Source organism: Pseudophryne corroboree, chromosome 6 (genome assembly GCF_028390025.1).
Source record: "Pseudophryne corroboree isolate aPseCor3 chromosome 6, aPseCor3.hap2, whole genome shotgun sequence".
In the NCBI taxonomy this organism is placed as follows: Eukaryota; Metazoa; Chordata; class Amphibia; order Anura; family Myobatrachidae; genus Pseudophryne; species Pseudophryne corroboree.
This window is the reverse complement of record NC_086449.1, coordinates 33,338,650-33,354,751: the sequence shown is the minus strand read 5'-3', so window position 1 is coordinate 33,354,751 and position 16,102 is coordinate 33,338,650. Positions and strand designations below refer to the sequence as shown.

At 45.3% G+C, this 16,102-nt stretch overlaps 1 protein-coding gene across 2 annotated transcripts in view; it reads left to right on the top strand.

The window, feature by feature from the left end:
- LOC134935979 (uncharacterized) overlaps positions 1-16,102 on the top strand; it is a 103,444-nt gene that overhangs the window by 83,814 nt on the left and 3,528 nt on the right. For both annotated transcript variants that reach the window (XM_063930847.1, XM_063930846.1), the window contains exons 5-8: positions 9,011-9,112; positions 12,808-12,835; positions 13,229-13,290; positions 13,911-13,957. In XM_063930847.1, the coding sequence (XP_063786917.1) occupies positions 9,011-9,112; positions 12,808-12,835; positions 13,229-13,290; positions 13,911-13,957 (239 nt within the window). The remainder of the gene's footprint in view (positions 1-9,010; positions 9,113-12,807; positions 12,836-13,228; positions 13,291-13,910; positions 13,958-16,102) is intronic.

Below are 16,102 nucleotides of genomic sequence, written 5' to 3'. Positions count from 1 at the left end.
TACCCAGGAAGAGTTCTGTATATGAGACATGAGAGCTGGAAACTTTGAGGGGAGAGTTCGAAAAGCTGGCCCTAAGTAACAGCCAGCTAAAAGAAACAACAGAAAAATAATACAAGAAATACTGGGTGCTGACACTAATTACTGTGATGCTAAAATTCACTGATTTTAGGCTGCTGCTTCACCAAGAGGTCACTGCAAACCCCACTAGAATTCAAAAAAAATATATGTTCACAATAATGAAGCGCTGTCCAAATCAATGTATATTTAAAAAACACAAAACATTTATTAACCAATACATGACAAACATATATCACACGGCCGGTATATTCTTAATATATTATTTAAAAAAGTATGAATTCATATAGCCACTCCGGAGTTTGTAAGCTTAATCAGTACATTAGATGTTAGTAGCAATTATAAGCGCCCATAACTCAGGCTTAAGATCATTAGAAAAGTTCAAAGCATGAAGATATGTAAAGCTTGCAAAGATTGAGAAAAGTTCAAAACACAGAACTTGTTAGTATAAAGCGTATTATTGCAGGAGTCCCTTCACTTCAATACATCCACTGCAAGAGCTTTTAGTAAGATGATAATATACTTATCAGTCCAGTGTGGCCACGCTTAATTAGCAGCAACTCTGCGTGTCTTCAGACCCGGATAATATTTATGCAGGGTGACGTCTCACTCCTTCTATTCTTTACCGGTCCTCACGCTCGTGGTGCAGTTGAATAAGGCAATTGATCCCAGCCAAGGATAGCACTCATGCTTTTAACTTTTCTAATGATTTTAAGCCTGAGTTATGGGCGCTTATAATTGCTACTAACATCTAATGCACTAATTAGGCTTACAAACACGGAGTGGATATATGAATTCATACTTTTTTAAATAATATATTAGGAATATACCGGCCGTGTGATATATGTTTGTCATGTATTGGTTAATAAATGTTTTGTGTTTTTTAAATATACATTGATTTGGACAGCGCTTCATTATTGTGTACAGCTAAAAGAAACAGTGAAGGAGATTCCTAGACTACGGAGTCGAATGAGAGACCTGGACAAGAAACTCAAAATGGGTTATGTGCCAGTCATAGAACGGCAGGAGTCGGTTACTAGGGTCAAAGATGGGAGATCAGAAGACGAAGCAGTCACGTTAATGAAGGAAATGTTACCAAAGCTGGAAAGACTGAAGGAAGCACTAAAAGTTCAACAAATGAAAGGACTTTCTGAGACTCGGGACCAGTGCCTCACTCTGAGGGAAAGGGTGGGGGCAAAGTTGGACAATGACCTCAGAACAATTAAAGTTCCAAGAGCTTGGCCATAAAAGGTGGAATTGTCCATATAGGCCAAGACCAGTGAGGGCCGGGGTGACTACTAGGCCCAGAGTGAACTTAAAAACCTTCCCCAGTCCAGAGTTAGTTAATGTCAGGTGTCACAAACACCCAGAAAAGACTGAAGCGACTTCCTCAGTAGCCAGTAAATCCGAGCCCGATAAGGGAAACATCCCTAAAGGTGGAAAGGTGAAGAGAAGGGGAAGTTTAGTGGGCAACAGGAAGTTGTCCATTAAAACGACCACTTCAGCCACTATGCCAAAGTGGAGGGAAAGGGAAGGTGGCACAGTGGAGTCGGTGCCACCAACCTTTAATGAAAATAGATTCCAAGGCCAGTTAAAAGGGCCTCAGATGTGTACTTGGGAGAGGAACTTGGGACCCAGGTGTATGGGCCCAAGTTATGTCACAAAGATTTGTCAGACCAAAATAATAGGCGAAGGTGAAACCTTGCCAATGTCACATGCCGCTTTTCTGAGCCACGAAAAGCTGAGGGAAAGGGTATGTGGCAGGAGAGGTACTTTGCCACCTGTAAGCTACACACAGGGTCCTGGGGGTGAATGGGAAGTGTGGATGGACCAGGTTCCCATCCATTTGGCCCAGATCAGGTCTTATAGGCTTCTTAGCCCAAGAAGCTGCTTCATCAGCCAGCACCTGGGTGCTGGGTTTAAAGCAGAGTCTCTCCCATGAGTCAGGGCTCCTGAAGACAGTTAGTGTCCAGGTGATAGGCCTGCTAGGGACAGTGGGATCCGGAGGGCAGGGCAACTAGTGTCAGGATGCCGGCACCTGAACGGTTCCTTATTTAGTAAGAGGGAGTGAGGCAGGGCCTAACCTCCCTGGTAGTTTATACCAAGGACAGTGATCTTTGTTTTATGTATATCTTTGTTTTTGAGCTACCTGATTAAAAGGTATTTGTTGTTTTTGCACAAGCCTGGAGTCGGTAGTTGGTGGATTTTTGTAGCAGGGCACATTCTAGCAAGTCTCCTGTTACAGTGCCCTAACTAATGTGGCTGTGGGGCAACAATCCCAGATGCAGCTTCTCCAAACCCTGGTACAGGCTCAGCAGGAAACTCTGTGACTGATTCGTGATGAAGTGGGTCTCCTTCGACAGCACCACCAGAAGCCTAGGCCGTTGCAAAAGATGTGTCCCTCAGATGATGTAGAAGCCTACTTGGGGACCTTTGAGCGCACGGCCGCATGCCTGGGAGGGCCAGAGGATAGCTGGGCGAATAAGCTGACCCCATATTAGACGGGGAATTCCCAGAAAATGTACCATGACCTCCTGACGGACCAGGCATCCACCTATTCACAGCTTAAAGCTGCCATACTGGGTCACATTGGCGTAACCAAGGCCTGCAAAGCCCAGTGGTTCCAGGACTGGCATTGGTCCACGACAGAGAATTCTCAAATCCAGCTGTCTAAACTACTTAAGATGGCGAGGTCTTGGCTTCAGCCGGAGAAGTATATAGCCACCTAAGGGGTGGAGACCATAGCCATAGGCCACTGTGTGCAGGTCTTAGACAGAGGCATGCAGAGGTGGGTTCTTCAGGCTGACCCCCAAAATATGGAGGACCTAGCCACCACAATGGAGAGAGATGCTGCGATGGGGAAAATGGCTAAGCCCTTAGACTGAGAGACTCGACCAGTTCCAAGACCCCGGACCCGTCTATGTCCGGAAAAGAGACCCTGGACCAATCTGGTTATCTGCTATGAGTGCAGGGAAATCCAAACAGCCTGAGCCTATGGAGTGCAGAGCAGGAAAATCGGGGCAACCAGCCTACAGCTGTGTCAGAAGCAAGGGTTTGTGTATGGCCTCCCGGTTCCAGGTGACCCTCCAGATTGCAGCACGGCCAATCCAGGTGCTTTTCGGTACCGGGAGTGAGTTCTCAATTATCTCCACGGGGTCAGTCCCTGAAGGTATTGACCAGGTCTTACCTGCAGTTGAGGTGCTCTGCATCCATGGTGCCACTTGCAAGTACCCCAGAGTGCGGTTTCCAGTGCAACATCGGGGGCAGACAATCCAGCTGGTGGCAGCTGTCGCCCCGCGCTCACCCTACCCTTTGATCCTGGAGTGGGATTTTCCTGGCATATCGGAACTGCTGGTGTTTCAATTCGAGGAGCTGCCTTCCTCTCCCAGCTCCGTGGCTCAAAGGTTGAGCAATTCTTTTGGAGCCGACTGTCTGTGTGGAGTCGGTATGTCTATGCCAGAAGAGCCAACCAACCCAGAGGAGGCGAGTGATGAATGGACATTAAGAACTGTCATGCCGCTTCAGGATTCCGGATGAGACCAGCAGAAAGACCCGAACCTCGCGATTGCTTTCCAGAACATTTGTATTTATAATGGGAAAATGTATTCGCCTTTACCGGGGTGGGGGGGGGCAGCCCTTATTTCATAGTAGAGAAGGATTTACTATATAGGGTTGTCGAGGAACGAGGAAAGAAAGTTGAGCAGCTTATAGTGCCACGGGTCCATCAGCCTCTGGTCCTGGAAGCTGCCCATTCACAGTTGTGAGGAGGACATTTGGGGGAGGAGAAAACTCTGCAGAGGGTACAGCAGCAGTTTTTCTGGCAGGGAATCTGTGCGTCGGTAGCAAAGTACTGTCAGGAGTGTCCCATCTACCAGTGTACTGCACCAAAGCCCCTGTACAGAGCTCCCCTCATCCCTTTTCCGATAATCTCCATTCCCTTTGAAAGGATTGGGATGGATATTGTGGGGTCGGTGGAAAAATCAGCAAGTGGCCATCAGTATATCTTAGTCCTCCTTGATTATGCCACACGATACCCTGAAGCCAACCCTCTACAAAATATTGCCAGCAACCATTGCCAAAGAACTATTGCTGATCTTCTCCTGCCTGGGCATACCCAAGGAGGTCCTCACTGACCAGGGGACCCCCTTTATGTCCTTGCTGATAAGCAATTTATATCGGGTGCTAGGGGTTAAAATGATTTGCACCTCAGTGTATCATCCCCAGACCAATGGCTTGGTGGAGCATTTTAACCGCACACTCAAGCAGATGTTCAGGAGGGCAGTCACACAGGACAAAAGAGACTGGGACCAGCTCCTACCTTTTCTGATGTTCGCCATACGAGAGGTTCCCCAGTCCTCTCCACTGCTTCAGCCCCTTTGAACTGTTGTACGGCAGACAGCATTGGGGAATTCGGGACCTCCTAAAGGAGGGATGGGAACAACAGATGTCCCCGGAGCCAAATGTAGTACAGTTCATCCACCAGCTCTATGGGCAGTTCCAGCAGATAGCTCCGTTGGTCAGGAACCATGTGACTCAGGCCCAGTCAAGGTAGAAACGCCATTATGACGTCCTGGCTGAAAAACTGAGTTTTAACCCTGGGGACAAGGTCTTGGTCCTGGTACCCACAGTGGAGGGCAAGCTGTATGCCCATTGTCAAGGGCCATATACAGTGCTCGTGGCTGTGGGGCCAGTGACTTATCATGTAAGCCAACCAGGAAAGCGGAAACCTACACAGATCTATCATATAAATCTGCTGAAGCGTTAGAAGGAAAGCTCAGAGTGGCAAAGATCTCGGCATGTGCAATCCCAATTGACAGATTTCTCGACAAGGTCAAGATGCGTCAAGCTCAAGACATGGTCAAGAGAAATTTAGATGTCTTTTTGGCGATTCCAGGGAGGACTAGGATCATCGAGCATGACATTGTTACTCCTCCGGGGACAATGGTCAATCTGCGGACGTACCGGATACCCGAGGCAAAAAGGGATGCAGTATGCAAGGAAGTGGAGGATATGTTACGCCTGGGAGTTATTGGAGAGTCCACCAACAGGTGGAATAACCCCATAGTGCTGGTCCCCAAGCCGTCCGGAGCACTGTGGTTATGCAAAGACTTCCGCAGGTTGAACCAGGTATCTAAATGTAATGCCTATCCCATGCCATGCGTTGATGAGATGATCGAGCAACTGGCTCAAAACCAATACTTTACCACTCTTGACCTTACCAAAGGCTATTGGCAGATTTCCCTCACCGAGGCTGCCAAGGCGAAAATGGCCTTTTCCACCCCAGATAGCCTGTTTCAGTATCGAGTCTTGCCTTTTGGTCTTCATGGGGCCCCCGGCCTCATTCCAGCGGGCTATGAATAAGCTCCTCCAGCCTCACTGAAAGTACACAGCCGCTTACCTAGATGACATTGTTATCTTCAGCGACAACTGGGAGTCTCATCTGGCCAAACTGGAAGCCATATTAAAGACTTTGCACTTCCATGGCTTCATGGCCAGAGAAGTATGCGATAGGTATGTCGGAGGCTAAGTACTTGGGGTACATGGTGGGCCAGGGACAAATCAAACCTCAGGTCAATAAGGTGGAGGCAGTTGCTGCTTGGCCAAGGCCTGAGAGGAAGACCCAACTAAAGTCTTCTTAGGGCTGGTGGGATATTACCACAAGTTTGTCCCGAACTTTGCCACCGGAGCAGCTCTGCTCACTGATTGCTTGAAAAAGCAAAGTCCGGACAAGCTTGTGTGGACGTTCCAAGTACATAAGGCCTAGAAGGACTTAACAAGTGCCCTGTGTAAAGCACCAGTGTTGATAGCCCCGAACTTCGGGAAAAGGTTTATCCTGCAGATGGATGCTTCGGGAACAAGCCTCAGAGCAGTGTTGTCTAAGGAGGTAGGGGAGGAGGAGAGACCAGTCCTCTACCTTAGCAGAAAACTGCTGCCTAGGAAACAGCGATATGCCATGGTAGAGTAGGAATGCCTAGCTATCAAGTGGGCAGTAGACACTCTGAAGTACTATCTCCTGGGATGGGAATTCACCTTAATCACCGATCACGCTCCGCTCCAGTGGATGTGCCTAAATAAGGACACCAATGCATGGGTAACACGGTGGTTCCTTGACCTCCAGCCGTACCACTTCAGGGTCCAGCACAGAGCAAGAGGACTACAGGGCAAGGCGGAAGCACTTTCAAGAAAGTTCCTCTCCTCAGAAGGTGCAGAGCCCTGTGGGGTGAAGCTAGGAGGGGTAAGACTCGGAGAGAGGCCGACCCAAAAAGGGGTATGCCTGCTGAGATTGGTGAGCAGGTATGTGTGCCAAAGAAGGACTTAGCTTCACCCATAGGACTTAGCTTCACCCGCAGTCCAGTCCAGATGCCACCCCGGGTGTTTGAAGGACAGGGCACAATAGTTTGAGTGCCCCGGGCCAATGCGACCTGGGTTTAGGACTGGACCAAGAGGAATCCCCAGGGGGGGTGTTGGGTACATTCAGGTTGTCTCTTTAAAATTGTGTCAAAGATTATCTGGCAGTTGGAAATTATATTATTGATTGCTGTTGATACACAGAAATACCCTGCAATTTCATACATGACATCCCATCCATGCAGGTCCGGTCCAGGTTTTGGAACAAGTGCTCCCAGCAATCAGGCACACCTGTGCCACACTTTTATAAAGCTCGTTAGGGCAAGGGCTTAGGGCTCCTGATGCCAACAAGTGGCCAAGCGATAGAGGGCGGGCCAGTGGGTTAGAGACAGGGGGCCTGAGATTTGTGTGTATTCTGTTTGTGGACTGATGCCTGGTTAAGGTATCCGGTATTGCTGTGATAAAGATCTGTTTATTGCGCTGTGAAAGTAAACAGACTGCTTTTCCCTACAACTGTGTCAGTGTCTTGTCTGGTTAGAGACAGGGGTAGAAATTTACTAAGCTCCCGATTTCATTCTAGTTTTTTTTTTTTTTCAAAGTGTCATTTCGGGAATTTACTAAACACAAATCACGGCAGTGTTGGGGCTATTCGTATTCAGATACACAGCCATCCACAAAAATACGAATCAATTGACAATCGGTCAAATACGGCTGTTATTTTATAGAACACGGGAATTTACTAAGAATTCGTATTCTCAATCACTGCCGACAATAGCCATACACTGCCGGGAAAGCATAGAATTCACACAAAAATAGAGATTTCAAATAGACCAGCTTTTGGCTGGCGTGTTTTGATAGTCATGAGATCCGTGCATGCTTCTCTGTGTAAAAGTGGCTGAAAGAGTTAAAAAAAATTGCGTGGGGTCCCCCCCTCCTATGTATAACCAGCCTCGGACTCTTTGAGCCGGTCCTGGTTGTTTAAATACCGTGGAAAAATTGAGTAGGGTTCCCCAGTATTTAAACAACCAGCACCGGGCTCTTGGGCCAGTCCTGGTTCCAAAAATATGTGGGACAAAAGATGTAGGGGTCCCCTGTATTTTTTAAACCAGCACCGGACTCCTCTAGCCAGGGAGGTGATGCCGCAGCCAGGGGACACTTTTATATAGGTCCCTGTGGCCAAAGCATCACTCCCCCCAACTAGTCACCCCTGTCCGGGGTTCCCTGGGGGAGTGGAGACCCCTTAAATCAAGGGGTCCCCTCCTCCAGGCACCCAAGGACCAGGGGTGAAGTCCAAGGCTGTCCCCCTATCCCTTGGCAGTGGATGGGGGCTGATAGCCTTTACAAGTGTGAAAAATAGAATATTGTCTTTTGCTGTGGAACTACAAGACCCAGCAAGCATCCCCCGCATGCTGGTACTTGGAGTACCACAAGCACCAGCATATGGGGAATTAATGGGCCCGCTGGTACCTGTAGTACCACAACAATAGAAATACCCCCAAAAAAACAGGACACACACACCGTGAAAGTACAACTGTAATACACATACATGCACACTTACACACTCACACATACTTACCTAGTGTCCCACGCGATCCTCCATTATAGCTGATGAGCTCCACCTGATTGATAGGCCAGGAGCGCACAACCAATCAGGAGAGCGCTATGACGTGGCGCTCCCTGATTGGCTGCCTGGTCCTCTAGTGACAGGAGTCATGGGGGTCCCAGCATTTGGGGAAAGGGGTTCCATGTGTAAACATAGACCCCCTTTAGTGGTGTGGATCGGATTTTTCCCTTTTTTAATTTTTAATTAACCCCATGGATTTCACAGGGTTAAAAACTTATCGACTGGGTCCTCCATTGGTTACCTGTTTACATATTTAATTATGCTCTCATTACAGAATGATAGGTATGAGGGAAATTATTCCATTTAATTCTATTTTAACCTAGTCTCAAAAAAAGAGACAAGTAGTTATTTGGGGGGACTTTGGAACCCAACCTTACATATAATTTTAATACATACCCATTAAAAGCTAAGTTTTAATTATAATACAGCAAAGAGTGCCCCCACAAAGAGGTAAATATTCCTATTTCCTTGTCTTTTCACGTGAAAACCCCGCTTCTCTGATTTAACTATCAATTTCCTCATGGGAGCACCACCAACACTGAAAAAAAGTTTCTGTGGATTTCCAACTTACCACACACGCTAACAGTAGGTACACAAATTTTGCCAGTTAAAATTATACCTGGCAGTGCGGGATCACCCCAACCCTCTTAGAATCTATATTCCCTACCACATGTACATGCAAACATTCACACTAGGGTTAACTATTGTTTTGGAGCCAATTGATCTATGAGTATAGTTTTGGATTGTGGGAGGAAACCGGTGTAAACAGAGGAAACCAACGCAAGTACGGGGAGAATATAAAAACTCTACACAGTGAGGGCCATAGTGGGAATTGATAGTGTTATATTGTACTAGTGGTAAGTAATAAGCTTTATAGGGTGACTTCACAGCACTACTGTATATGACTTTTTCTCTTTATAATATATGCTTCTGTTCATCTGATTTTTTTACATTTTTTTACAGCCATGGATCCTCTAGATCAGGTCACATTGATTATTATCATAGCTGCCGTCCTGCTCATTCTGATCATTCTGTGCTTTATATTCATTGTCCTCAAGAAAAAAGGTGAGTCAGTGATATAATGGGTAGTAAAGGAGAGCAATGAAGGAATGAAGAGCTTGTTGGGATTGCTGAGTCTGACCCTCCCCCTGCAGTGTGGCACTATGACTTCAATAAATGGGTCATAGCTAATTATATGGCAGGAAATATTTGTTTTAATAAAGCATGAAACATAATTGAGCTAAATCACATAACGCGCCAGATACAGTATAACTAATGTAATGTATATGCAGTTTTAGAATTGGCAGAGATGACCTTTTCAAATATATGTTGTCTCCCAGATTCCAATACAGAAGTTAGCAAAACTTGGGGCATAAATTGTCCCCATAGCAGTTCCACATTTCTGCAAATTAAAGTTTTACAAAAATGTAATTACAGTACTATTGGTTTAATGAATATTTAATTACATGTAACAGAAAGGAGCATCTGTGGTTTTATCTGTAAAATAAAATCTCTAGTTTTGATAATGCTTCTTTTTAGATGTTTTTAGTTTAACAGAATTTTTATCTAAATTAAAATTGCTATTTTTACTTCTTTAACTTACCTCCAAGTTTGCATTTATAAAATAAGGGTTATGTATTGTACTCTAAAGGGTTGTTTTGCATTTTTGGCAGTTTACTGGTAGTATTGCATCCCACTGATTTACTACAGACCATACTGACAGACCCCTGTTGAGAATCCAGACTTTAAAATACAGTAGAGCATCAACGCACCATTAATATTTTGTTCCATTACAAGTATAGAAACCAAGGTTTTACTAAGCAGCAGACACCACTGAAAATCCATTCACATTGGCCAAAGAAAATGATTAGCTAATGGGGGGGGGGGGGGGGGGGGGCGAGATGGTTTATGCAAACACCCAGCAAGGTATTATTGTTGACTCAAGGGCCATATTTTCATAATTTTAGAAAAAAAAAAATTTTCTGCCAGATTTAGGTGTCTATTTACTAAGCTGAGATGGAGATAAAGTGAACGGAGATAAAGTACCAGACAACCAGCTCCTAACTGTCATTTTTCAAACACAGCCTGTGACATTGTAGTTAGGAGCTGATTGGCTGGTGCTTTATCTCCATACACTTTATATCCATCTAAGGCTTAGTAAATAGACCACTTAGTTTTATCAGGCTGGTTCTCATCCTCTGTCTCTTGCACCTCCTCAGTCCCCTCAGGTTCCCGGTCCTCTTCACTCTCTCTCCGCTTCCCCTTCCATCTAATCACTAAAGGCCCGTATTCATGGACAGATGTGGGAGAGATGTGTGCTGAGCGAACCGCTCAGCACACATCTCTCCCCCCGCTCAGCACAGTGTGATGTGTGCTGAGTGTGCAGGGGGGGGGGGGGGGAGGACGCGCTCATTTCACCCAGAGGGTAAAATTAGTGACCTGCTAGATTGAGCCTGCATGCAGGCCAATCTAGCACCAGCGATAGCGACGCGCGGGGCTGCGCATCGCTATCGCTGTGGGGGGTACACACAGAGCATTCATGCTTAAAATCTAAGCAATCTAGTCAGTGGTTAGATTATCGCTCCTAGAGTACACCCCTTTACAGTACCAGGTAGACAAATAGGGCACAAGCAGAAAAATAAAAACTTGTGTAACACTACACCTAAATACAGCCCACTCTTGCACAAATAAACATGGACAACAGCTAAAATAAAAGTAGAAAAATAGAAAAGCTTTAAACATAAAAGACAACAATTAAGACAAAAGACAAGACTACCTAATTACACCATTCAGAATTTCTAAAAACAGCATATTTCTCTAAAGCTTCCTCCAAACTTTAACTCTATAAACAATAGAAATTGCAACTCTCTCCACCCATTGCCAAAATGTTTGGTGGGTGTAGGGCATTTTATAAGTTGTTTGTGATGTCAAAAAAGCATGTATTATGTTTCTATTTTTGGAAAAAAAAATATAAAAGAGGAACGAAAACACTAGTGTTATAATTAAGCTTATGGGGTATACATGGACTTTGTACCTTACAGCGTATTTTCTTTCACTAGGAGTACTGTATCTTGTAATTGGAGTGGGGGACATTCCAATTGGCTTTATATTGTATATTCTATCTTTGTTCCTGAAATAAATGTATGTTGCTAATTTGATATACAGTAATAGGGGTATGGGTCGTTGAGTCGACCCCAATTAGGTCGACACTCATTAGGTTGACCACTGAAGGTCGACAATTGCATTAGGTCAACAGGCACTAGGTGTACATGGGCGTTAGGTCGACATGCAGTAGGTTGACAGGTAAAAAGGTCGACACAAGTTTTTTGTAAAAAATTGGGGTATCGTTTTCTGCGTAAAGTGACTGGGAACCCCAATTAGTGCACTGTGTCCCCTCACTTGGCTCATTTCGCTCACCATGCTTTGGGCAAGGTGCCTCGCTCTGCACAGGTTACCATTCCAATCCACGTGGACCATTAAGTATGAAAAAATCCCAAAAAGTGAAAAATTTTTGAAAAACTCATGTCGACCTTCTGACCTGTCGAACTAGTACATGTTGACCTAACGTTCAGGTCGACCTATTGTCTGTCGACCTTTAGTGGTCGACCTAATGAGTGTCGACCTAAGTTGGATCGACCTAACGACCGTAACCGCAGTAATAGTACAGTAAGCAGTCATTTGTATCAAATCAAGCTCACAAAATATTGCACAAAGGTTCTGCGAAATATAAAGAAGCAAAATGCTGTTTATGTTTACAGCACCAAAGCACAATGGAATTTGCTGCGCTCTATAAGAAACTGTTAATAAATAAAATGATGACTCGTATTCGCCATGCAATGCAGGCTTGAAAATGCATCAGTCTGCTTCCTCTTTTTAATGGAAAAAATGGGCCTAGACGCAGTCCCAATTCTTTTGCAACTGACAATATTTTTGGGACTGCGCACTATGGCTACAGTGCATGCACAGTCCAAAAGTATTGGTCAATTATGACCAAATCGGGGCTGCAGGAATTGCAATGGTGCTGTGGCTTTAGTCGCAGTGCCTTCTCAGCTGCAGCCCGATAGCCTGCAGGTGTTTCTGGGCAATTACGAGGGGCATTCCAGAAAATGGGGGCGTGTTGGCCCCATTTTCTGGGTGTGCCAAAGCCAGTCCTTGGAGGCAGTTTCATTGGCCACAGTAGCATAGTTTTTGCCAGACGCAACCAATGATTGCGATGTTGGTCTGATCCTGCATCTTCAGACAAAGGACCATATTCAGTAAGGATTGCAAATTCGGCTTTTTCGCAGAATTTTGAATCCTTTGCCTTGCATGCTGGGGGCCACCCATCGCAGGGCAAGGCCAGCCAGCATGCTAACCGCTGCCCCCCATCTGCAACCCACACTAATTGTGATTGTGGCGCAATTTGTGTGTGGTCGCAGAAATTTGTGAATCCTCCTGCCAGCGCAGCCTTTTTGATTGGAGCGGCTGCAATAACGCTGCCATGTTCGGGAACCCGCCACCCACGCAAAACTCAATCTCCACCTTGGAAATCAGGCAGAGGTGTTCGCAAATACTGCACATGCACCCGCATTGTCATTGCAATTATTGCGGTTGGATCGCGATTTGCTGTCCATCCTGAATGGGGTCCATAGGCAGCGCATCGGAGCGGCTGACAGTGGGCGCCATTTTAAAACTGTAACATTAGTAATTAATTTAGAGACTTTACTAATAACAATAAATAACTGTAACAATTTATTGACAACTTCTATATTTGTTCTCAGGAATTATTTGTCGGAAAGAAAGTGAATTGTGAGTATATCTATGATGCATATGCATGTCTTATCCCGCCATTCCATATACAGATGGGTCCATGTTTATCTTGGCCTCTAATAGGATTAACTGAGACTGGCCAGTCGGACTTAATCCCCTGCTGTAATGACGGTGTGCCTAGGCACAGTAAAGAAGATAACCGTGGATCTATCTGTAGTTACGCTTGCCATAATATCCTTTTAATTCGGGACAGTTGTGATTTACACAGGTTTTGTGGCTAATTAAAACCAATGGCAATACAGGCTTGAATGTAGCCAGCCCCAGAACCTGTATAAATCATCAATGCCCTTGACTAAAGGATTATTATGGAAAAACCTAATTGATTCCACATATGTACTGCACCTTACAGATGTTTTCTCTGTCTCTCTCCAGGGAAGATAGGACTTATATCACCTCTGATGTTGCCGCAAAACCCACCAGTGACTCTAAAACCAGTAAGTGAATATACAACTGATATGGGCCCTCATTCCGAGTTGATCGCTCTCTAGCTGCTTTTAGCAGCAGTGCACACGCTAGGCCGCCGCCCTCTGGGAGTGTATCTTAGCTTAGCAGAATTGCTAACGAAAGGTTAGCAGTTCTGCTATTAAATATTTTGCTGCAGTTTCTGAGTAGCTCCAGACCTACTCCTAGATTGCAATCACCTCAGTCCGTTTGGTTCCTGGTTTGACGTCACAAACACGCCCTGCGTTCGGCCAGCCACTCCCCCGTTTTTCCAGCCACTCCTGCGTTTTTACCAGGCACGCCTGTGTTTTTTAGCACACTCCCGGAAAACGGCCAGCTTCCGCCCAGAAACACCCACTTCCTGTCAATCACACTACAATCACTCGAGTGATGAAAAACTGTCACTCGGCCTTGTGTAAAACTGCACAGTTTTGTGTGAAAGTACTCAGCACGTGCGCGCTGGGTACCATGCGCCTGCGCAGAATTGCCGATTTTTAGCCTGATTGCAATTCTGCTAAAAACGGAAACGAGCGAACAACTCGCAATGACCCCCATAATGATGCAGTAATACCCGCGGCAGTGTAATAATACTGTACTTTTTCTTTTCACCCAGTGGAAATGCCAAATGTTGAAACCAATCCTATCCCAACTGGTCAGGAGGTGAGAACTACTAAGGTGTAAAGCAGAATGTAATTCAGCTATGCAATTGTAACAAAATAACTGTCATTGTGTATCCAATTGTGACAATGTAATACTTATACTGTACATGTTACGTAATGTGGCAGAGTGAATTACTAACCATGTGCCTTTCAGCTCTCACTGTAGGCAGAGTGTAGGGTGAAGCTGCAGTCGGACAAGCCAAACAGAGCACCTGGGTTAATCAGCTTTATGCAGGGAAGCACGGGATGGTTAGCCTCATGGAAAAGAAAGACATGGGTTTATTAATAGCTAATTACTATAGTGTTGTTTAGCCTTTATATAGATGCTGGTTCTTGCTTGCTGGCCACACCATGCTGAGACATCTGGCTGATCCATTGGAGAACAGTATATTATTACTGAGAAGAGCCATGACAGACTGTGGGGCTAATTAAATAAAAAAAAATAAAAACCTTAGTAACTTTGCATCTGGACAAATCTTGTTGCAAAGCAAGAGGTGCAAATACGAGTTTTGATTGATTAGTCAGCATTCGGGATGCCGGCGGTCAGAATAACGACCGTGGCATCTGGAAGGTTAAAATTCCCGACAGTGGAAGGTAAGAATAACCCTCCCTTTCCGTAACCTAAACCTAACTCTCCCAATCTGCAGTCGAAACCTAATTCCCACCGCCCTACCTGCGGCGCAGCTTAACCCTCCCCCCGCAGCCTCTCTCCCAGGCTAGAGACCCTATCTGGCATTCCAAATAGTGTCAGGATTCCGGCGTCGGGATTCTGACTGCCGAGATCCTGACCGCAGGGATCTTGACCGGATCACACAAATATATTGTTGTTGTTTTTTTATACAAGGTAAGTGCTGGCTACTTATGGATGTACCCCGAAAATACTGTGTAGCTTTATATTTACACTGCAATTTAGAGTTCAGCTAGAACACGCCTCTCTCAACTCTAAATCCTTCTGCACATTTTACAGCTGCCCCAGCTGCAGCACAACATGGTGTTGCCAAGGTGCAAATTTGCCCCTACAGTAATTTTTGTTTTTCTCCCAATCCTGATCAGCCCCATTTGGTTTATGTGGACGTTGTCTGCCAAAGCGCTATGGGCCTAATTCAGATCTGAATGCTCTGACACATTGGGGGTAATTCAGACCAGATCGCTGCTGTGCGTTTTCACACAGCCTGTGATCAGATCAAAACTGCGCATGCATGTGCACCGCAATGCGCAGGTGTGACAGACATCTGCAAAGGGGATCGCCGGTCAGTGCGAGGATCCATTTGCACGGGCGTTCGCAAGGGCATTGACAGGAAGAGGGCGTTTGTGGGTGGCAACTAACAGTTTCCTGGGAGTGTTTGGAAAAACGCAGGCGTGTCCAAGCATTTGGAGGGACGTCAAATCCGGTCCTGAACAGTCTGAAGTAATCGCAGCGGCTGAGTGAGTCCTGGGCTGTGCAGAGACTGCACAAAATCAGTTTGTGCAGCTCTGCTACACATGCGATCGCACACTTGCACAGCTAAAATACACTCCCCCTGTAGGCGGCAACTATCTAATCGCAGGACAGCAAAAATCTCTGCCCAGCGATCAGGTCTGAATTACCCCCATAGAGCAGACTGTGAAATCCAAAGATAGATTGTGCGCATTATCCTGAAGGTGTCTGTGTCACGCTACAGTGTGAGGATTTAGCTCTTTGACACACAAGAGCCAAGAATGTTGTCACCTTGTGCCCTATATGGTGCTAAGTATTGTATAGAAGATATCCCTAGACAAAAGGCAAAAAGTAGCTTGTAATGTTGCTGCATACAGGGTCTGCCAAACCTATTAGGAAACACCAAAAGAAAAAAAGGAAGAAAGTATCTGCTACAAGCACAGCACTAAATACAATAGAATCAGCTTCAGCGAAGATATGTAAAGTCTATTAGGACAACGATAGAAATAAATAAATTATGTTCCATATAAAAAAAAAGTGCTGGTACTTGATAAGTTAAAAATATACTACAGTATATGAAAAGAATCCAAATGCAGCCTAGAGCTCAGTACAGACCTTGATACAAAGGTATGCCATAGCCACAAACAGGCACATTAATTTGTACCAAGGAAATCAGTCTACAAATTCAAACTTTGGTTAAAGCAATAACTGATATTCATTAATGTATTA